The sequence below is a fragment of the Petaurus breviceps genome, unplaced genomic scaffold (genome assembly GCF_028583685.1).
Source record: "Petaurus breviceps papuanus isolate PSGF00001 unplaced genomic scaffold, PetGlider_PUasm1.0 77, whole genome shotgun sequence".
Classification (NCBI taxonomy): Eukaryota; Metazoa; Chordata; class Mammalia; order Diprotodontia; family Petauridae; genus Petaurus; species Petaurus breviceps.
In genome coordinates, this window is record NW_027186492.1 from 5,528,927 (window position 1) to 5,551,427 (window position 22,501).

Sequence of the window (22,501 nt, forward strand, 5' to 3'; positions counted from 1 at the left end):
AAAAGTAAAGTATGAACTGAACTCAAGTTCAATTCTAACCTTTCCACTGAAAGGTCAGAACTCCGTGACTAATATCAAATTTCATATGCTTCGTGAACACATTACTCAAAATTTTTAAAAATGATTGTTAAAAAAATGTTAACATATACTTGGGAAATATTTAACAAAAAAAGTTAAGAAAAACCACTAACAATCCTTACTGATGCTAAATGGCTACAAATAAGAATATTCTGCAATATCCAAAAAAAATTAAAATTACAAGTTATTCAAAGGGCAATGAAAAGATACATGGTAAGCACAGCAGCATGAAAGGTATTTCAGAAACACAAGATTGAAAAAAGCACTGGAATGCTTGCTTACTCAAAAGCAAGATATGAAGGGAAGATTTATAGGTCAAAATTGAGAGATGGGACTATCTACCTTGATGATATCACTGACCTCTTACTACTAGTTAATTATTCGTTTTCTTTCTCCATTAAACCCTCAAACTCATACAATTTTTTATATCTGTCTCCTTACAGCTTCTATTATAATGCAGGATATATGTGGCTCAATTAATGTGCTGACTAAATTAAGGCTAATCCATATTCCTTTTTCCTCCCAGTTTTACAAACTTGTGTAAAGCTGCTAACTAAAAATGCCTCAAAAATTGTATAACCTCCAGCAAGTTCTTGTTTTTCCCAGAAGGGCAAAACTCACAAAAATAACAAGGTTAGCCACAAGAAAGTTTTTTATTTATTTCATTTCCCATGCCACCCAATTAACAGACTTCTAACGGCTCTGTATCCTAAAGTGTTTGCAAGAGTTTAATAAATTCCATGACCCGCCAGAGCCGGGAGCAAACTGTGGCAAATTTTATTGCTATATTGCTCAGTGTTTGGATAACATGTTTTAAAAATAATTACACAGAGTTCTGTTTTGTTTTATTGTTCCTTTCACACAGGAGTCATTGTCATAATGAAAGAAAGAAGGATCATGGAACTAGAGCTGGGAGGAATTTTGGAAGCCATCTAGTTTTTTTACACTGTAACCACTTTTTTTTGGAAGCCATTTATTTTTTTTACACTGTAACCACTTTTCCTGAGTGTTTTGTCAGATTTTGTCTAAAACACTTATGCATTTCATCCATCTCTGTTATATTGTAAATTTGCTACTATTTGCAGAAAACATAATTCTGTTAAAGTAAATGAGAATTAAATATGGAACATTAAAAAAAAATCTCACTTTACAGATGAAGAAATAGAGTTTTCTCAGTTCTATTTATGGGCTATAATAGTTTATCCAATTCTTAATATAAATCATTTGAAAAAAAAAAGCATTTATGACTCTGAAAAAGGGCTTAGAAATGCTAAATACTGGGAATACAAATTCAAACCAAAGAGTTTACATTCAAATGAGAAAACAATAGAGAAAGAGGACTGATAGTCAGGGAGGGGCACATCGAAATGCAAAGGTTTAGGAAAGTGAGTAAACCAGGGGGACACAAATGGAAACTTCCCAATAGGAAACAATGATAAAATGGAGCCACAAGAACTAGAAAGGGGAGGAGAGGAGAGAAAAACTCCCTTAGCTGTCAGATTACAGACAAAAGTATTTAACCAACAATAGTGCATCCAAGTTCCACATTATTCACAGATTATCATAGCAAGTCTCACAATTAACCAGGTTTAGAATTAAACGGTTCAAAAAGGAAACAGCACAATGGGAAATTGAGTCAAGGGTATCCTACTTTTTACCTTTGCAATGTAACCTCAAGTTATAACCCAGAATAGCCTAAGAATCAAGAAAAATCAAACCTTAAACAAGGTTACATGCTAAAACCAAAGAGACTAGACTGAAAAACTACATATAAGTATATCTATTTAGAAGTCCACTACTTTCATAATTTCATTTTGCACAGATATGTTCAAGTCCTAGTCAAACAATCCCTTTTGGAGGAAAGATTTTACACTGGATGTGTTTTCGTTATTAAACTTCTTTATATTGCTCTTGCCAACATAGCCATTCTAATTCTTGTAATTAGTTACTAAAACTTAAGTGTTAGGGAAACTTACTTATGTGGACATTTGCAAAATGCAGACTCTCATGAAATCTCCAACCAGGAAGTTCAACCCTAAAACGAAACTGTGGCTAAACTATTCTAAGGTGATTATAAAAGCGACGTGAAAAATAATGACCAGAATTACTCCTCGAAAGACAGACTGAGATCCAGGGTAATGAGAGCATTAGGATACAGATGCATAGGTTTAGCCACCTGGTGCATAGTGGATTCAGTGTAGAAGGACCTGCATCTGAGTTCTAATTCTTGCCACTTAAACCACTCTTTTAGCCTCTGGAGCGCCGTAAAATGAGGAAGGTCGGACTAGATGACCTCTAAGGTCCCTTCCAGTGCTCAATCTTTGATGCCATGACCCTAAACGAACAGATTCCCCTCTCTTAGCTCTATGACAGAAGGGAAAACAGAAGCTCTTTGGGGACTGTCTGGGTTTCCAGGAGAAGCAAAGCCTCGGAGATCCCCCAGAGCCAATGCTGTGGGGCTGCCTTTCCACCACAGTACCCCAGAAAATCTGAACCTCGGGGGCAGAAGATGTCCAGCCAGGCACGTAAACCGGACCCCGGCCGGGCTGGAGTTAGGCGGGGATGCTGGAGACTAGGAAGCTCCCCCAAGGGGAGAAGGGCTCCGGCCCGCTCCCTCAACTAGCCCAGCCGACTCCGCCCGGCCCCTCGGTACTCACATTCGACTTCCTTTACTCCATCGCGCCACCGAGGCCTTGGCGAGGAGGGCCTCACCACCCCCGGCCGTGGTCTCCCGGTGGGGTCCGGTGGCCGGCTCCCGGACCCTCTCTCCCCGCCGGGCCCCGCCGCCACCGCCGCCACGCATGCGCGAGCCGCCACGCCTGCGCCCGCGCATTTGGTCACCGCTATCTTCTCACTTGGGCTTCCAGGCGCTGCCAAAAGCTTTATTTAAAAACGCGAGCGCGAACAATGCACAAGGAGGGGGTGGGGGCGGGGAGAGGGAGGCGAGGACGGAACGAAGACGAGTCTACCTGGAAAAAAAGAAAAGACAGGAAGGAACCAAGAGGGAAGAGGTTAGAGCTGCGAGGAAAGGCGGTTCTTGGAAGAGCATCTTCTGTATGAGGCACTGGCTTTCTTCAGGTTGGAGTTTCGTTTAAATAGAGCCAGGTGTAGACAAAAGCTTGACGTCGGCGACTTTTGCTTTCAGCGCCTGTTCTACAGGTGTCCCCACCTTCCTCTCCTTCTGGAGTCCTCTCCTGTGCTCCCTGGCCTGACTCCGCCCCCTACCTGGCCCCAGTTCTAGGCGGAGTCCTTAGAGACCCTTTGACGTCTTCCTTGGTCTTCCCCCCCCCCACAAAAAAAAAAAAAAAACCGAAACACTCAAGGCATTTTTTAGTTCTTCCCCCTCCTCCATCTCCCAACATATAACTTGGAATGTACATAATATATATTTAGCAGCATTTAATTAATTGTACGAGAGGTTTCTTGAGTAGGTGATTGAGAATTAACCTTGGAGTTCACAAGATTTGGGTTCAAATTCAACTTCTGGACACTTACAGGTTCTTAGTCACCTTGGGCAAGTAAGTAATTTAAGCTTTTCAGAGCCCCCAGGCAACTCTATAAGAGTAGCTGGAGATTGACTTGAGTACTTCGAACTTTCAGGAAGCAGAGATCTCTATTTCAATGAAATCACCTGACAAACCCTACTCCCAGGCTTAGCAGTGAACTTACCGTGTGTACCTTGTCCCCCTTCCAGAAGTCACTAAGAAATTTTTCAATTAAGTATCTATGACATTCCAAGTCCTTAATATTCATCCACAACAAGAAATGCTGTTTGTACTCTCCTGACGCTTGAGAGAGAAAGCATGCAAAGGATGAATTGCTTTAAAGATTAATCATAGGGCTGCCGTCTAACTATATCTGAAGAATAAAGGCAAATATGCACCTGGGAAACCTAGACATAACCAAAGATTTTTGTCATTGATGATGCCTGGGTTCACCATGCATTTACTAACTGTAATCTTATGGACCAGGCATTTTTTTTTAAAGATTTGGATATTTAAAGCCAAAAACAAAACAGTCCTGTCCCACAAGAAGTTTAAACTCCTTTCTTTTTTTAGAAGGATCGGGGTTAAGTAACTTGCTCAAGGTTACATGGTCAGTTATTCCTGGGTGTGGTGCTAAGTATCTGAGCCCGGATTTGATCCCTAGGTCATCCCTACACTGGAGCGGGTGCTCTTACTTGCTGAGCCACCTGGCCGCCCCTAGAATTTTACACTCTATCAGGAGAAAGAACATGTATTCATAAAAGTAAATACAAAATACCCAGCAAATACAAAGGAATTTGGGAGGATACCAGCAGCTAAGGAAGGGGGCATCTGGAAAGTTCTGTATAAAGTAGTATTTCAGCTGAACTCTAAAACATTATAGGACTTCAAAGAGGCAGAGGTGAGAATGGAGTGCTATTTTCTCAGAAATAAGCTGTATCACCAACTAATTTTAAATGCCTGGAAGCACCTCACAGTTAATCACAAAATACTTAAGTGTCTGGTGTTCCAGGTATTGTGCTATGTGGTTGGAATACAAAAACAAAAATGAAATATATGTGTGCATGTGTGTATGCATACATACATACGTACATACAAACACTAAAATTATGATAGTATAAGAAAAGATGTCAAAGAGAAGGTGATCCTTGAGTCGTTTCTTGAAGGAAGATATTCTTTTTTTTTCTGGCCCAAAAAAACCAAAGTTCATTAAAGATTCACCATATTGGGTAAACATAAGAAACCTCACTATTGGCTAGATTCTTAAGGAATCTGAGCATTTGTGACCATAGCATTGACAAGTAGGCCGTAACAATCTGAAACAGATTGAGTCTGAGCTAGATTGAATCTGAGCCTTTAAGGAAGGTATCCTAGGAGAAATAAGTGAGGAAGGTGTATATATATTCCAGCAAGAGAAACAGCCAGTGCAAAATCACAGAAACAAGAGATGGAGTGACATCTATGAGAAACAGTAAGGAATCCAGTTTGACTAGACTGAAATTACTTCTCTGAAAGGAGTAGACAGAAAGTTGGAAAGGTAGGTTGGGGCCAAGTTTTTGAAAGGCTTAAATGCCAGAGTTCATCTTAGAAGTAATATGGAGTTACTGGGATTTATTGAGTAGGGGGAATGACGTCACAGACTGGATGGGGTATAGGGCTCTGGTAACCCCCTTGAATCTTCCCACTTGATCTGGTGTTTACCTGAGGCTGATGAGGGAGGGCAGTAGGTTGAGCAGGAACTCTAATCTTTATCTAAAACCAGAAAGCCTGTGATTCAGTCTGGAAAGAATTCAGCCCAAGCCAACTTGGAGTCAGAGTTGTAAAAGTTTATTGTACGCTTTACAGCAGGCAAGGGTCCTTAGGGGACCTGCAAGCTTAAAGAAGACACAGGCATAGCTTTTAAGGAGTTAAGGATGTCAATTATGCTGGCCAGGTGAGAAGAGGGTGGGATTAGGGAGGAGTTAGGGTGGGGCCAGTGTTTAAAGGAACATGCACTTTTAATGTCAACTTCGAAGGTGTATTCCCATAATTCACTGGGAAATAGCCCAGTGGGGGGCTACCTGGAGGTGTGGTTTTAGGCTTGAAACATCACTAAGTCAGCTATCAGTCAAGGGCTGACTGAGAAGTGCCCAGTCTGCCACCCATCAGTGTCATGTTTGACAAGATTGATGTCTGGGAACCAAGGCTAACAGAGACTCAGTAAGAAGATAATTACTAAGGAGTTAACCTAGAGATAAGGTATTGAAGGATTCATGGGGGCACTGGACACTATACAAGGGGGAGATAATAGTTGCCTAAGCTGGAATATTTATAGATACTTTTGTGAAGGATTCATAGATGTAGCTTGTTATTGTTCCAAGCTGAGATAAACAATTCATGAGTTGTTGCTGGGCAGAGTTAATGCTCTGAAGCTGAGGGGAGGGGGTGGGAGAAGGGGGTAGTGTGATATTACAGACTGGTTTTTCAAATCGGTTTTACAGACTGATGTTACAAATTGGTATTACAAATTGATGTTACAAATATAGATCCCAAGTACCCCATCAAGGCCATAAGCTTTCCAAATCTGTTACCTTTAAATGAGTCTAGCCCTCCTTTGTCTGTTACCTCAGCTGTTTCCCATCCTTGATCCCATCAAAATCCCATTCTCTTGGAAGTCTGACCTCAATCCCATCAAGATCCTACCTAGACTCATCCTCAAGATACTCCCTGGATCCCTCCTCCCATAATCCCAGACTACTAGACCACCCCTAGATTTCTCCCACAGTCTTTCTGTATATAAGATCTATCTTGCCTCCATGAAGGCACTCAGATTCTATCTAGCCTGACAAAGGCTCAAGGTTCAATTTGGCTTGCTCCCATTAGCAATACAAATGCTCAGGTTCCTTAAGAGTCTACCCAATATGGCAAATCTTTAATAAACTTTGTTTTACTTTGGTTGAGAGAAGGCTTGAGTCGAATTCTTTAGGCAGGACTTGGCATGTTGGTATTTTGGGGTCTTGAGCACCCATAAACCCTAAACCAAGACCAACATTTTTGGAAAATCACCTTAGTTGTGATGTAGAGGATAGATGAGAGATAGATGAGAGACTTTAGGTGGGGAGACCAAATAAGTTACTCAATAGTTCAAATGAGAGGTGATGAGCACTATATGAATGGAGAGAAGGGGTAAGATATGAGAACTGTGGAAGTAAAAATGACAAGATGTGGCAACTGATTGAATACAAGATGACTGAGAGTGAAGAGCTGAGAATGGCAATAAGGTCTTTTTTTTTTTAAGCAATCGTAACTTGCTCAAGGTTACACAGCCAGTTATTTCTGGGTGTGGTGCTAAGTAGCTGAGCCTGGATTTGATCCCCAAAGCTGGTTCTCTTACTCACTGAGCCACCTGGCTGCCCCTTAAGGTTTGGTCTTTCAGAAGGAAATCTAGCCAATCAACCCAAAGGGGAAGGCAGAACAGTTGGGGTGAAGTGATTTGCCCAAGGTCACATGGCTAGTAAGTGTTAAGTGTCTGAGGCCAGATTTGAACTCAGGTCCTTCTGACTCCAGGACTCATGCTCTATTTGCTGCTCAACCTAGCTGCCCCTCAATTTCCAATTCTTGGAGAGCACAAAAAGAGCTGCAATAAATATTTTTGTACACGTAGGTCCTTTTACCTTGGAGGTGTTTCTTAGGGAGTTCATTGATGGCTTGTTCAATTTCTTTTTCTAAAATGGGGTTACTTAAATATTTTATTTTTTCTTCTGTTAATCTGGGCAACTTATATTTTTGTAAATGTTCATTCATTTTACTTAGATTGTCAGATTTATTGGCATACAGTTGGGCAAAATAGCTCCTAATTATTGCTTTAATTTCCTCTTCATTGATTGTGAATTTACCCTTTTCATTTTTGATAGTGGTAATTGGATTTTCTTTTTTTAATCAAATTAATTAAAGGTTTATTTTATTGTTTTTTTTTCATAAAGCCAGCTCTCAGTTTTGTTAGTTTAATAGTTTTCTTACTTTTAATTTTATTAATGTCTCCTTTGATTTTTAGAACTTGTAATTTGTAATTTAGTGAATTTTCAATTTGTTCTTTTTTGCATGCCCTCTTCATTGATCTGATTTTCCTCTGTTTTATTTATGTCAACATTTAGAGATATAAAATTTCCCTTAAGTACTACTTTGGCTGCATCCCATATGTTCTGGTATGTTATCTCATTTTCATTTTCTTTAATGAAATTATTGATTTTTTCTATGATTTCTTGTTTGACCCACTCATTCTTTTTTTTGTTTTTGTTTTTTGCTTTTTGGAGGAGGGAAGGCAGGGCAATTGGGGTTAAGTGACTTGCCTAAGGTCCCATGGCTAGTAAGTGTTGTATCTGAGGTCAGATTTGAACTCAGGTCCTCCTGACTCCAGAGCCGTTGCTCTATTCACTGTTCCACCTAGCCACCCCAGATCCACTCATTCTTTAGGATAAGATTATTTAGTTTCCAATTGGTTTTTACTCTATCTTCCCATGGCTCTTTATTACATGTAATTTTTTATCACATCATGATCTGAAAAAGATGCATTTAATATTTCTACCTTTCTGCATTTGATTGTGAGTTTTTTATGCTCTAATACATGGTCAATTTTTGTGTAGGTGTTATATACTGCTGAGAAAAATGTATATTCCTTTCTATCCTCATTTAATTTTCTTTAGAGGTCTATTGTATCTGACTCTTCCAGATTTCTATTCACCTTTTTCATTTCTTGTTTATTTTGTGGTCTTTCATGTGCAAGGTGGTGTGCTTCTACTTTTGCATATTAGGCACAGTAGGAAAATACAAAGACAAAAGTAAATCAGTTCCTGTCCTCAAAGAGCATACAACATTTATACAGATAAGTAAACATAGGATTAATTTGAGGAGGGAAAAAGTTAATGACTCAGAGTACTGACAGAGGGTAAACATCCTGCTTGTCCATTTTTCAGAATGTAGAGCCCAACTTAACACTAAATTCTCATCAAAACAGGAGGGCCATAGATTACTTTCCTGTGTACAAACTAGAGATCTCTTTCTCTACTGTTGTAGGACCTTATCTGAAGACATTCTGCTGTCTAATTTCTGAAGTCCCTCATGATCTCTTAAATTTTTTCCCTATAACAAACAAATACTTAGGGCTGAATGTGTAGTGTAAAATATAGTGAAATTTGGATGACAAGAGTGTTTTTTGAAATCTTGCTTTGAAAGGCCAATGCAGTCTCACAGGATTCATTGAAAAGCATTAGTGTTCAGGACTGGGGATGTGATAGTTCCATTGTACTCTGCCTTGGTCAGATCACATTTGAAATTGGGCACATTTTAGAAAAGATAAATTGATATGATGCCATAAGTATGGTGAAAAGCCTCCAGTGTATGTATTATGAGAATTGGCTGAAAGGTCTGGGGAACTATTAGTCAAAAGAAGATAACCTTTAGAAGTGACCTGATAGCTATTGGTTTCAAGGCTAGCTAGAGGGCTATTATGTAGAAGAGACGTTATATTTTTTCCATTGATGCCACAGGGCAGAACTAGAAGCAAGAGGTGAGTTGCAAAGAGTCAAATTTAGACTTGAAATGAGAAAAAATTTCCTAATAATTAGATAATTCACCAAAAGGTGAAAGGACTGTATCATTGGCTCACATTGAGGCATGTAAACAAAATCTGGATGACCACTTCTTAGATATGTTGTTGAGGGAGTTTTTGGTTCAAAAACTGGTTGAACCTGATGGGTAGTGAATTAGGAAATTCCTGAGCAATTTATAATCTCAGAGAAGTCCCTGGGGGGTAATTTAGAGGCTGAGTTACTTGCCCAAGGCTAGTATATGTCAGAAATAGGCTTTGAACCTAGCATTTTCTGGTTTCGGGGTGTCCTTGTTTCATAGGTGTCAAGATGCTTGTCAAATTAATTAATGTTAAAATTTAATGCACTTTCTTTCTCAGGTATGGTTCCTTTTAGTCACTATTGCTTTCTGGACTTTGCCCTTAGGCTGCAGATATATTCATATATTTGATTCTAATATGAAAATTTAAATTCTCAGACTACTCTGAAATTAAAGACAAAAAAACTAAAAAAAGATTTTACAAAATTTCTAAAATGTCACCTCTAGGGAAAGAATCCTACAAATAATTTACATGTATATGTGACTTAAAATGTAGATGCTATCCTACAATATATGAAGTGTAAATATATAAATGTAGTGCCTGGTCCACAGTGTATTCTCAAATATTAAAGCAATAGTATTCATATTTGTAAAATATTGAAATGATAAGATTTTTCTCATTAGTGTTCCTGTGGCAAATTTGTCAACCAGCATTTATTAATCACTGTGCCAAGATCTGGAGATACAAAGAAAGGCAAATACTGGTACCTGCCTTCAAGGAGCTGACCATTTAATAGGGAGAACAATATTAAAACAACTACATACAAGATAAAATATATAGATTATATATACATATACACACAGAGAATGAATGGAAGATAATCTTAGGGGGTAGGTACTAGATGTGTGTATGTGGGTAAAAGTTCCACCCAGAAAGTCCTCTTTAGAGGTAGAATTTGAGCTGAGATTTGAAGGAAAATAGGAGGAGAGGATAAGGAAGGAGAGTATTACAAGAATGGGGGAGTTAGCCAATGAAAAAGCATAGAGTCCAGAGATGGAGGGTCCTATTTGAGGAATAGTGGGCAGTGTTGCTGGATCATATAGTATATAGAAGGGAAAGTGTAAGAACACTAGAAAGATAGAGAAGAGGGTGGCTAGGTGGTACAGTGAATAGAGCACCAGCCCTGGAGTCAGGAGGACCTGAGTTCAAATTTGGCCTCAGACATTTAACAGAAAACTAGCTGTGTGACCTTGAGCGAGTCACTTAACCCCAATTGCCCTCCAAAAACCAAAAAAATAAAATAAAATAGAAAAATAGAAAGGGATCAAATTATGAAGATCTTTGAAAGGCAAACATAGGATTTTCTATTTTGAGGTAATAGAAAGCCACTGGAGTTTATTTATTTATTTTGAGTGGGTATTGTTTTTGAAATGATCAGACTTACACTTCATTAGGAAAATCACTTTGACATTTCAGTGGAGGATGGATTTGAACCAACTGAATTCAGTAGACATTTATTAAGCACCTACTATATGTCAGACACTGCTAAATGCTAGGGATGCAAAAAAGAGCAAAAAACAGTAACTACTCTAAAGGAGCTTACAATATAATGGAGGAGATAACATGCAAATAAATATATACAAAGCAATCTGTGTACAGATAAATAGGAAATAATCAGTGGAGGGAAGGCATTAGAATTAAGGGGATTTAGAGAAGGCTTTCTGTGAGAGTTAGAATTTTTGTTCATGGTTTGCCCTTTGTTCTTGAAGAGGATGCTGACATCGGGAAGGTGATGTCATGACTTGCAAGTGAATTGGATATAAGTGAGGGAGAGTTGTACAAAGTCACCAAAAATTGCCTTAAAAAAAGGTCTTTCCCAGATTTCAGTCGTACTGAGGCAATGCCCATTCAATGATTAGGGCTAGGTAAGAAATTCGGCAAAGAATGGTCTCTTTTACCTGTCAAAAAATACATATACATATTTTACACACATACACACACATGCACATACATATAGTCAATCTAGAAAGTAGGAAGCACAACTGGTAGGGAACTGAAGGTTAGTTGGTCTAGGCCCCTCCCCAACAGGGAGGAAGGAGGAGGAACTCCAAATTAGAAGAAGGGGACTGGTATAGTGGAGATCAAAGTGAGATTGCAATCAGGCCATGGTTTTTAGTGTAGTAAGTCAGAATCACACTGAATGAAAGTTGATTTAAAATAAAACAAATAAATGCTGCATTTTTTCCCTTAATATCTTTGGGATACAGACATAATAGTAGTATCACTGGGCCAAAGATATGCGGTTTTATAGTTCTTTGTGCCTACTTCCAAATTGCTCTCCAGAATGGTTGGATCAATTCACAACTCCACCAAGAGTGCTGTTTGGTGTCCCAATTTTCACACATCCCGTCCAACATTTGTCATTTTCCTTTTCTGTCATATTAGCTCAGAGTTGTTTTAATTTGCATTTTTCTAATCATTAGTGATTTGGAAATTTTTTAAAAATATGAATACAAATAGTGTTGTTTTCTTCCTCTAGAAAGTGTTTGTTCATGCTTTGTTCACTGCTTTGGCCATTTATCAATTGGGGAATGATCTGTATGCTCATAAAATTGACTCAGTTCTCTATATATTTGAGAAATGAGATCTTTATCAGGGGAAACTGCTGTAAAAATTCTTTCACAGTTATGATTACTAATTATGTATTTCCCTCCATCCTATTCCCCCCCCCGTTTATCCTCCTCTTTTCTCTTTTCACCTTATCCATTCTCAAAAGTGTTATGCTTCTGACCACTGCCTCCCCAAATCCACCCTCCCTTCTATCAGCATCCCACCTCCCTTGTCTTATCTCCTTCCTTCCTACTTCTTTGTAGCATAAGATAGATTTCTATACCCAACTGAGTGTGTATACTGTTCCCCAGGTAAGAATTTGTTTTTTTTTTTCAGGATGAGGGAGACATGGACATGTTTCTAGGCAGTAGGCAAAGAGCTAGTAGAGAGGGAGAGATTGAAAATAAGTGAGAAAGTGGGTACGACAAAGGGGGCAATCTGTTGAAGGAGAGAGGATAGAGAAGCTAGCCTTGGTAAGCAGTAATGCCAGAGAGACTTGGGCAGGGAGACTAACCAGAAGGCAATAGTCCAAGTGTAAAGTAATAGGTAGATAGGTATGTACCAATGCAGGGTGAAAAATTGTGGAAATTACTTTACATATTACATTAACCACATAACTTGTTATTTATTATATTGTATCATATTACATGTTATTACAAAATATTATTTGTCATATTGTAAAATATATATTGTATTTACTTAGGAGAATTGATTTACAGCTGGAAGGGTCCTTAAAGATCTTCTAGTTCAAGGCCACCTCATTTTACAATTCTGTGGTTCTGCATACAATTTGCAGTGTAATTTCCTTAAGGTACAATGTCTGACTCGCCAAATAAATGTTTGTCGAATTGTTACCAAACCTGGATTTGCATTGTTTTTAGATCTCAACTGCACCTACATCAGGTTTCACAAAACAATGGGAAAAAAGAAACAGAACTACAGAAAGTAGTTGCATGCCGCACCCCACTCCTTCCAAAACAATCCGTAACAGCTAGGGAACTAGTTCTTTTCTGTGTGGCAAGATTTAAATCTCCCTCTCCTGTACGCTGATTGGCTGTAGTTTCAGGGGCGTGTTCCGGTAGGTGGTGCTCTACTTGTCGAAGTGCGCAGGCGCTTGCTGGAGGTAGGGTGGGGGAATGTGGAGGGTTCTGAGTACGCAGGCGTCAGAGGGACCCAATCCTGGTTCTTATCTCTGGCCAAGTCCGGGTTGAGGAGGATTGGAAGGGGAAGGGCGGCGAAGTCTCCTGGTGAGTTGTGAGGGCCCCAGGGCTGGGGCCGGGGCCGGGGCCAGGGCCGGGGCAGCTGCCGGGCAAGGTTTTGAGCGAGGAGAAACTGCGCGTGACCTGGAAAAAAGATGGTGGAGAGGCGGATAATGAGTGAAGAAAAATGAAGGGCAAGAGGCGCCGGCGCTGAGGGGGAGGGGGAGGAACAGAAGGAAGGGGGGAGGACAGGGAAGTGGAGGAGGTGGGGAGGGTCTGTCCATCCTGGCCCGGGAGGAGGGTGTGAGCGGTGGGAACCCCCCTTTGTGTGTGTGTGTGTGTGTGTGTGTGTGTGGTGTGTATGGGTATGGGATATGTGTGTGTATACACGTAGTAGTGTAAGGATACACTTATGTGCAGTAAGTGTGCATAATATAGGTGTGTGTGTGTGTATGTGTGTGCACACAGAGTGCAAGGATACACTCATGGGAAGTAGTGTACACCCATCTTAAGTGTGTGTATATAGGTAGGTGTGTATACACACATAGTGTGAGGATACAGTCATGGGCAGTAGTGTATTACCGATATTAAAAGCCTTGAGCTTGAACTACACTTGTTCAGATTGAGAGAATCCAATGAAGCCCAAGAATGAACCTTAGAAGACTGATAGCTTTGATGCTGGCATATAAAGAGAGGACTGGAAGATAGCTTCCCAAATTCAGGGATGGGTGAGGTGGTGGAAAACCTCTCCCAACAGGATGAAGTTTTGGGGGCATGTTTAAAGCTTGCCTTCCCTATTCTCGCTCCTTGACCCTTCCTGCCAAGGCCATTAGTTACTATAACTAATTAAGTAGACAGGTTGGAAAGGGAAGAGTGATTCATAGAGAAAGTTGTAAAAAAAACACACGTTGGTGCATAGAGAAGTAGTTATTTTCCCTCTGCTTGTCATCTCATCAAGATGTAATTAATGACTGGGGGAGGGGAAGTTGAAGAAGGGAAGGTAGTTATGGAGTTGTGGTGAGCCATGTGATGAATGTACTTTGAGCTTCCTTAGAAACAAGGTATTGCAAGTATTAACAGAGACACTGTTCTGTATGGTCTTCATCTTCCTGAAAACTGGTCTTTAGCCTCTATGGTAAGGGCCCATCCAGTACAATGCAATTACTGTTAAAAACTAGGAGTAAAATATGATATACCATTCTGGTCTATACTAGAAAATGCCTAATGAATTTTAAATTTGGGTATCATTATCTATAGTTTCCTGGGAAGTCTTAGTATTGCAATTATGTTTTCTGGCCTGATATTTTATTTTACATTTTCTCTAGTCCTGCTACCACCTAGGCTAAAATTTTGCCTAGGATGTACAGTATTTACGAAATATTCTTCATCATTAATTATTGTCAAAGCACATATGCTTTATAATCCTTATTTATATAAAATCAGCAAATATTAGAATAAATGTAGTTACCCCTTTTCCAATGACAGGAACATAATTAAAGTGGTCATATAAATTACCATGCTGTAACATGTATTTATCAGCCCTGGTAGTTCCCTTGAGGCAGTTTGTGGCATGTGGTCACTTGCTGGTTCATATGATTGTCATTGTTGTAAGCGTACTTTTGTATTCAAAGTGACTTTTGTTATTTTACTTCCCTGATAATATTGTACCACTTCTTCTCTGACCCTGGTATGCAGCTTTATATAAACATTTGTGGGACTTTCTTCTTTTTGTAGATAACGACTTACTACAGCATATTAGTGTTTTTGTTTATTTGTTACCTTAAGAACAGTAACACCTTTCCTATTTAGAACATAGATGAGAACCAGGAAGAAAAAAAAGCCTGGGCGTCCAAAATGATTTGACAGAATCCATGTACTCATATTTACTTCCTTTACCAGTCATATATTCTTTCAGACTAAAAGAATGAACAACTACAACAACAAAAGTAACTATTCTATTCAGCACAGTTTTAATGTATTGCTATTTGGTTTCCCAGCTTGTAGCAAATTAGAGGAGGAAAGGTGGACTTCATACCTAGGGACAGGCATTGGAAGGAAAGCTATACTGGAAGATGCAAGAAAAGGCATGTAATAGTATAGGGTCAAATAACACTATATACGGCAGTGGTACTGAGGACATCACTCTTTATTATTGTAGAATATAGTAATTGTTTATAATTATGATCCTGAGTCATAAAGATTAAATTATTTTCCATATGCTTTAAGAAGGCTATGATTTGTATAATATAGTTTCCAAAAAATGTCCATCATAAAATTAATTTTAAAAAATATCGACACTTCGGCAACATTTATTAAAGCACCTCCTTTGTGCAAAGCATAGAAATACAAAGATGTAAATGACACTATTCCTGCCTTCAAGGAGTTTACATTCTCAGGGGAATGAGATATGGCATAAATACAAATAAATATAGTTCAAGGTAGGGAATTATTGAGGACAAAGAAAGATGCAGGTAAAGTACTCTAGCATTACTGGAGGGGGAATAGAGAACTACTCTTAAGCCAGAAGAACAAGGAAGGCTATATAGTATAGGTAGCACCTGAACTATACCTTTAAGGAAAAAAAATTCTGAAAGGTAGAGGTGAAGAAGGTATGTATAGTAGGAATGGAAAATGACCTATGTAAATGCATGGAAGGAGGAGATGACAAGTTGAGGGATCTGTACTGTTAAATCTACTTACTTTTTAAAGTTTTATTCACCTTCACCTGTCTGTAGTATTTGACAATTTTGACCACCTCTTTTTCCCTGAATACTCTCATTTCTGGAATTTTATGACTAGGAAGCTTCCTGACACTGTTCTTTCTTGTCTCTTTTCCTAGAAGTCTGACTACTCTTTCTCAGTCATCTCTGATGAATCATCATCCATGGTTCTGCCCACTGTTTGTAGGAGTCCTCCAGGACTTGCTACTTGACCTTTTTTCTTTTTCTGCACTCTTTCCCTTTGTGATCCCATTAACTCCCACATACTCAATTTCAGTTATATGACTTCCAGATCTATATATAATTTTTCCCTTGAACATTAGTCTCTCTTCTCCAACTGAATGCTGGACATCTCTTCCTTCATGCCCCTAGGCTTCTCAAACTCAGCATACACAGAAGGTTGGAGTTCATGATTTCCCCTCGTGCGGTCTACATTTAGAGCCAAAGTAGCCTACTTGTTTCTCATACTTGACTTTCTGTCATGCCTGGATTGTTCACCCTCTTCACCTCTGTCTCTTGGAGCCCCCAACCCCTTTCTCAAGTCTCAGTTCAGGTGCCACATCCTGAATGAGGTCCTTCCTGATATCCACTGTCCACCCTTCCCCCCCTTGAAATAAAAATTTCTTTTGTATTTCTTTTGTATGTATTTCACATTTTTTAACTGTATACTTATTGTTTCCTTCCAGTAGAATGTCAGCTCCTTGATTGCAGAGGCTGTTTCAGTTTTGTCTTTAATATCTCTAGTGCCTGGCATATAGAAGGTGCTTAATAAATACTTGTTCAATTTATTGACAGAAAGTACTTCCTCAAAGTACTTTGTTTGGACAAAGTTATGTAATTTAGCAAATCTCTGATTCTTAGCCCAACTATGCTAATAATTTAGTATTTGACTTCATTTTACTTTTTTCATCTGATGATTTCTTCTTTAGGATGCCATCTTTCAAAGATCTTGGAGATAGTATTTTGTTAAATGTATCAAAGACTTAAGATACATACTGGGTAGAACTTAAATTTTCTCCTTAGACAGCCATAAAAATAGTAAAATTCTTTACTTAAAGGATAGGTCATATGTGCAAATATATAACAAGCTTTAGAAAGAAAAAACAGGAGTGGTTGCTTACTAATTGCTTAAAAACCTAGTGTTCTGTTTAGCAAAATCATCTGTATTTGTTTTCTATGTTTCTATGCTTTTGGTAAATGAATAAGTAAATATTTTCTTCAGAAATAAGATTAAAAAATTTTTGGTTGTTAAAGTTATGAAACTTTTTATTATAGAAAATATTTTGCAGTTATGTGATCTTGGTCAAGTCTTATTTGAAACTCAGTTTCCTTATCTGTAAAATACTGCAAATGTTATTCTCATCTACTTCCCAGGTTTATTGTGAGGAAAATATGTTTTAAAAGATAAAATACTAGCTATCAGTGACCATATATGTTTCTTATATTACTGGCAGTTAAGGGATCCGAAGTCAGTCCAAGTTTTTCTCAGTGCAAAATTTATTTATGTGTAAGACTACTGAATCATATTGTGCTTCAGCTGTAAATTTTGAGAAGAGTTGAGTAGAAGGGGCTGGCATCATCTGTGTTGAGTTCAGAATAGTTAAATCAGCTAATTTTGAAAACTGGAAGTAGATTCTTGTATGAGGAAGCATGCCTTTTAGTAGTCATTGGCCATCATTCCTTATTTGTTCTTTGTGCAGTGGTTTTTGTTTTTTATTTTTAATGGGGGAGGGAGGGAAGGAGAAAAGGTACTCTTTGGCTGAGAGGAAAAGTTTATCATCTTTTCCATTCTCTTTCAGCCTTTTACTTTCTCACTCTCTGTAGATTCAAGTTGTACTGTCACTACTGAAAAATCAGGACAGAAATTCCTAGTCTTTTTAGAGTTGAACTAGAAATTTTAACTTGGATTGATTTTTTTGATATAATTTTATCCTACTGAAAGTTGTACATAGCTTTTGTTTTAAGAATTTTTTGTTGTGTTGGGTTAGAAAAGCTTTTTATATGGAGGAAAGTATTTGCCACCTAATAATCCTCAAAATGAAAAATATTCTTCCCTAAACAGTACTTTCTTAATCCAAGGCCACCACAATTTTAGCACATTATTGAATATTGAAATAGTCAGTTTGTGTCTTCCCTCTGCTTGTACCTCCTTTTTGTTGTATTAGAAAGACTTTGAGAGTGTTTGTGGTTGAAGAATTTATTACCTTGTGGACAATCTGGCAGCGAGCTTCTCTAAATTTAGCCAGGCTGGTCCTTGGATGTCTCTCATGAGATTCACAGTTGTAGCTTTCAAATTATCTCTGCTTTTCTCCTTTCTTAACCTTGCCTCCTTTCTGAAACGGGTAGCTATGATATAGTGGAAAGAGCCCTGGATTTGGAGTCTGAGGACCAGGGTTCAGATTCTTGTACTTCTACCATGAGTGTGGCCTTAAGTACATTAATTACTCTTTCTGGCCTCAGTTTCCTCAACTTAAATATGAGAGGATTGGACTTGATGGCTTTTGAAATCTCTTCCAGTTCAAAATTTATGATCCATTTACTTGGTACCCCACTGGAGATATGAGAGATGGGAGAAAGAAGGATCAAAGACAACCCCAAATTACTGAATATAGATGGTCAGAGGGACTGTTGTATGGCTGCCAGAAATAGAAGGATCTTTAGAGGAAATATAAACTCAGATCTGAATATGTTCAGTTTAAAGTACTGGAGAGAGATTCTTTGGGCAGTTGGAATTGCAGATCTATAGTTCAGGAAAGAGGTCAAACCTGGAATGATAAACTTGGGAATCTTTTCTATGTAAGAGAATGACATTGCTAAGGGGGAAGGAACAGGAAAAAAGAGACTAAGGACAAATATTGGAGTGTGGGGCACACTTGATATTTTCTCTCTTTCTGTGACACTACTCTGTTGTGGGTCTTCTACCTGTCAGACTGCTCTTTCTTAGTCTTCTTTGCTGGATCTTCATCCAGGTCCTACCTATAACTATGAATGTCCCCCAAAGCTTTGTCTTGGGCCCTCTTCTGTTTCCCTTCTGTACCTTGCTGATCTCATTAGTTCACATGGGTTCAATTATCATCTCTATGCTGATGAGTCTTAGATCTACTTCTCCAGTCCTGGTCTTTCTCCTAACCTCCAGAATTGCATCTTTAGCTGCCTATTGGTCATCTCAAACTGGATATTCTATAGTCATCTTAAGCTCAGCATGTCCAGAACTGAACTCCTTTTCTCCTGCTCCACTGCTCAGCTCCAAGTCCTTCTATTTTCCTATCGCTGTGGAAGGCTTTACCTCCTTCTTAGTCACCCAGAAGCTTACAGCTGAAACCAACCTTGAATCCTCATCATTACTCACTTCCATGTTACCAGTGCCTGCCTGTTCATTTCACCTTGGCAACATCTTTGAAATATGCCCTCTTCTCTGAAACTGCCACATCCCTGGTACAGGGTCTCTTCACCTCATATTTGAACTATTGCAGTAGCCTGCTGGTTGGTCTCACTGCCCCAAGTGTCTCCCAATCAAGTCCATTATTTTTTAAATGTTATTTTGTTTTTAATTTAAGGAATAAAACAAGCATTTCCGTAACATAGTATGATAAAAAAGATGACTGCACATGAAACTGCAAATCTACCATGCACAACTTGCTGTTCTTTTAAGATATACAATAGTTGTCACGTAAATTTCTTCTCCCCCCATTACATTCTTTTTTTTTTGGAGGAGGGCGTCTGCTTTATTGATTCATGGGTCCTTCATTAAAGCCCCTTTGGGCTTGAGCATATTTTGCTGTTTCTTTTCCTCCTCCTACCCTTACATTCTTAATTCAGTTGTTAAAGTGATTTTTCTAAAGGACAGGTAGGTCTGACCATGGCACCCCACACTCAGTAACCTCCAGTGATTTCCTGTTACCTCTAGGATCAAGTATAAAGCTTTTAAAGCCATTCACAACCTGGCTGTTTTCTTTCCAGTCTTGTTATCGTACTTCCTCCCATGTAATTTGTGATCCAATGACACTGGCCTCCTTGAATAAGAAACTCTGTCTTATGAATATGGGCATTTTCACTGGCTGTCTCTCATTTCTAGAATTCTCTGCCTCATTTCTCCCTTTTGGCTTTCCTTCAAATCTCAGCTAAAATCCCACCTTCAACAAGAACCTGTTCTTATCCTCGTTAACACTTGTGCCTTCCCTTTGTTATTAACTCTAATATATCCTGTGTATATCTTGGAGGTGATTACTTTAATGTTTTCTTCTCCATTAGACTGTGAGCTCTTTGAGAGCAAGGATTGTCTTTTCTTTCTTTATTTCTTTTTCTTTTTCTTTCCTAGTATTTCTCACAGTGCCTGGCACGTAGTAGGTGCTTAATAAATGTTAACTTATTGACATGACACTTACCTTATTAAGAGGTCAGGAAGAGTAGCCATTGAAGGAAAGAGACAGAGAAGGAAATCATTATCTCACAATAAAATTTAAAATTAACTGATACATATGATATTAAGCCTAGGAACTATTGTCAACACTTACTTATTAGGGTCATAGACCGACATCAGTCAGTTAATAAGCATTTACAGATTGCTTTTGTCAGGTATTGGGCAAATGGAAGATAGAAAAAGCATAAACAGCCCCTGCCCTCAAGAAACTTACATTCTAACAGAGAAGCAGCCTGTATAAACATAGATGCATATGAGATAAATATAGATCTGACACTAATGTTATATGGGTAGTATGAGGTTTGAACTCAGGTTTGCTCTTTTCAATCTATTCCACCACCTCACGTGTAGGTTTTGTTTGAACTGAGTATTGGTGGGTAGATAGGATTTGAATAGAGGAAAATGGACTAGAAAAGCCAGTCCAGTAATGAGGCACACAGAGGTGGGAAAGTATCATGTTCCTGTTCAAAAAATCTTAATGACTCTGCTGTATCTGGAATAAAATTCAAACTTCTTAGTTTGGTATTAAGGCCCTTGATGAACATGCCCTAACCTACCTTTGATTTTCTTTCTTTCTTTTTTTTTTTTTTCAAATGCTTTATTAACTTCTGGTTTACATCATTCATTCTGCCAGATTTTGAGTTACAAATTTTCTCCCTGTTTTTCCCCTACCCACTGCCCCAAAATAGTAGTCCCATAGGATATCCCCTCCTCTAATCTGCTCTCTCCCATATCTTCTCCCATACCTCCTTAGACTTTTCCAGTAGGGCATGGTGGATCTCTATGCCCCAATGCCTGTCTATCTTATTTCCCAATTACATGTAAAATAGTATTAATAATAGTATGTATATATATATATATATATATACACATATATATATTTAAACATTTGATTTTAAAACTTTGATTTCCAGATTCATTCCCTTCCTCTCTTGTCACCCACCCTTACTGGAAAGATAAGCAGTTCAGTATAGGTTGTACATCTGTAGCTAATGCAGAACGTTAACATAGTAGATATATTATAAAAGACTGACTGTATTTCCCTCCCTCCTATCCCACCTCCCATGTGTTCTGTTCTCTACTTTGATCCCGTCCCTTTTCAAAAGTGAGTGCTTCCAACTTCCCCCCAGCCTGCCTTCCCTTCCATTATTCCCCCCTCTCATCCCCTTCCCCTCTACTCTCCTGCAGGGTGAGATACCCTATTTAGTGTGTATTTCATTCCCTCCCCGAGCCAAATTCAATGAGAATAAGGTTGACCCATTCCCTTTTGCCTTCCTGTTCTTCCCCTCCATTGTAACAATTTTCCCTTGCCTCTTCTATATGAGATAGTTTACCCCATTCTGTCTCACCCCATCTCCTCATTATATTCTTCTCTCCCCTCTTAATTTCACCTTTTGAGTATCATCCCTTCCTATTAAATTGATCCTGTGCCCTCTATCTATGTATCCGTGTAGACATATATACACACATTCATATATGGATTCATATGCCCATATACCCTATATGTATTTCTATTCCCTTCAACTATTTTCTTTTTTTTTTTTTTGCTTTTTTTTGGGAGGGCAGTTGGGGTTAAGTGACTTGCCCAAGGTCACACAGCTAGTTTTTGTGTTAAGTGTCTGAGGCTGGATTTGAACTCAGGTCCTCCTGACTCCAGGGCTGGTGCTCTATTCACTGCGCCACCTAGCCTCCCCTCCCTTCAACTATTTTCATACTGAGAAAATTACAATTACTGTTTTTCCATGTAGGAATGTTAATAGTTCAACTTTGATAAGTTCCTTATGGTTTCTTTTCCCTGTTTACCTTCTCATGCTTCTCTTGCTTCTTGTATCTGAATGTCAAATTTTCTATTCAACTCTGGTTTTTTCAGCAAGAATGCTTGAAAGTCCTCTATTCCACTGAATGACCATATTTTCCCCTGAAACATGATACTCAGTTTTGCTGGGTAGGTGATTCTTGGTTTTAATTCCGGCTCCTTTGCCCTCTGGAATATCATATTCCAAGCCCTTTGATCCCTCACTGTAGAAGCTGCCATATCCTGAGTTATCCTGATTGTGTTTCCACAATATTCAAATTGTTTCTTCCTGGTTGCTTGTAATATTCTCTCCTTGATCTGGGAATTCCGGAACCTGGCTATAATATTCCTAGGAGTTTTCTTTTGGGGATCTTTTTCAGGAGGTGATCAGTGGATTCTTTCAACCTCTGTTTTGCCTTCTGTTTCTAAAACATCAGGGCAGTTTTCCTTGAGAATTTCTTGGAGGATGATTTCTAGGTTCTTTCTTTGATATGGCTTTCAGGTAGTTCAATAATTTTTAAATTATCTCTCCTGGATCTATTTTCCAGGTCAGTGGTTTTCCCAATGAGATATTTCACATTGCCTTCTA

At 38.7% G+C, this 22,501-nt stretch overlaps 2 protein-coding genes across 8 annotated transcripts in view; one reads left to right on the plus strand and one right to left on the minus strand.

The window, feature by feature from the left end:
• ZNF106 (zinc finger protein 106) overlaps positions 1 to 3,291 on the minus strand; it is an 85,240-nt gene extending 81,949 nt beyond the window's left edge. For 2 of the 5 annotated variants that reach the window (XM_069105843.1, XM_069105842.1), the window contains exon 1: positions 2,736 to 2,913. In XM_069105843.1, the coding sequence (XP_068961944.1) occupies positions 2,736 to 2,911 (176 nt within the window). In that variant the 5' untranslated portion in view covers positions 2,912 to 2,913. Of the gene's footprint in view, positions 1 to 2,735; positions 2,914 to 3,047 lie in introns of those variants that run through there. The other 3 variants (XM_069105838.1, XM_069105837.1, XM_069105841.1) reach the window with 3 other exon arrangements.
• Positions 3,292 to 12,872: 9,581 nt separating this feature from the next.
• Positions 12,873 to 22,501, plus strand: part of SNAP23 (synaptosome associated protein 23) — a 55,473-nt gene continuing 45,844 nt past the window's right edge. The window contains exon 1 of one of the 3 annotated variants that reach the window (XM_069105856.1): positions 12,873 to 13,025. The gene's annotated coding sequence lies outside the window, so the exon portion shown is untranslated. The other 2 variants (XM_069105858.1, XM_069105857.1) reach the window with 2 other exon arrangements.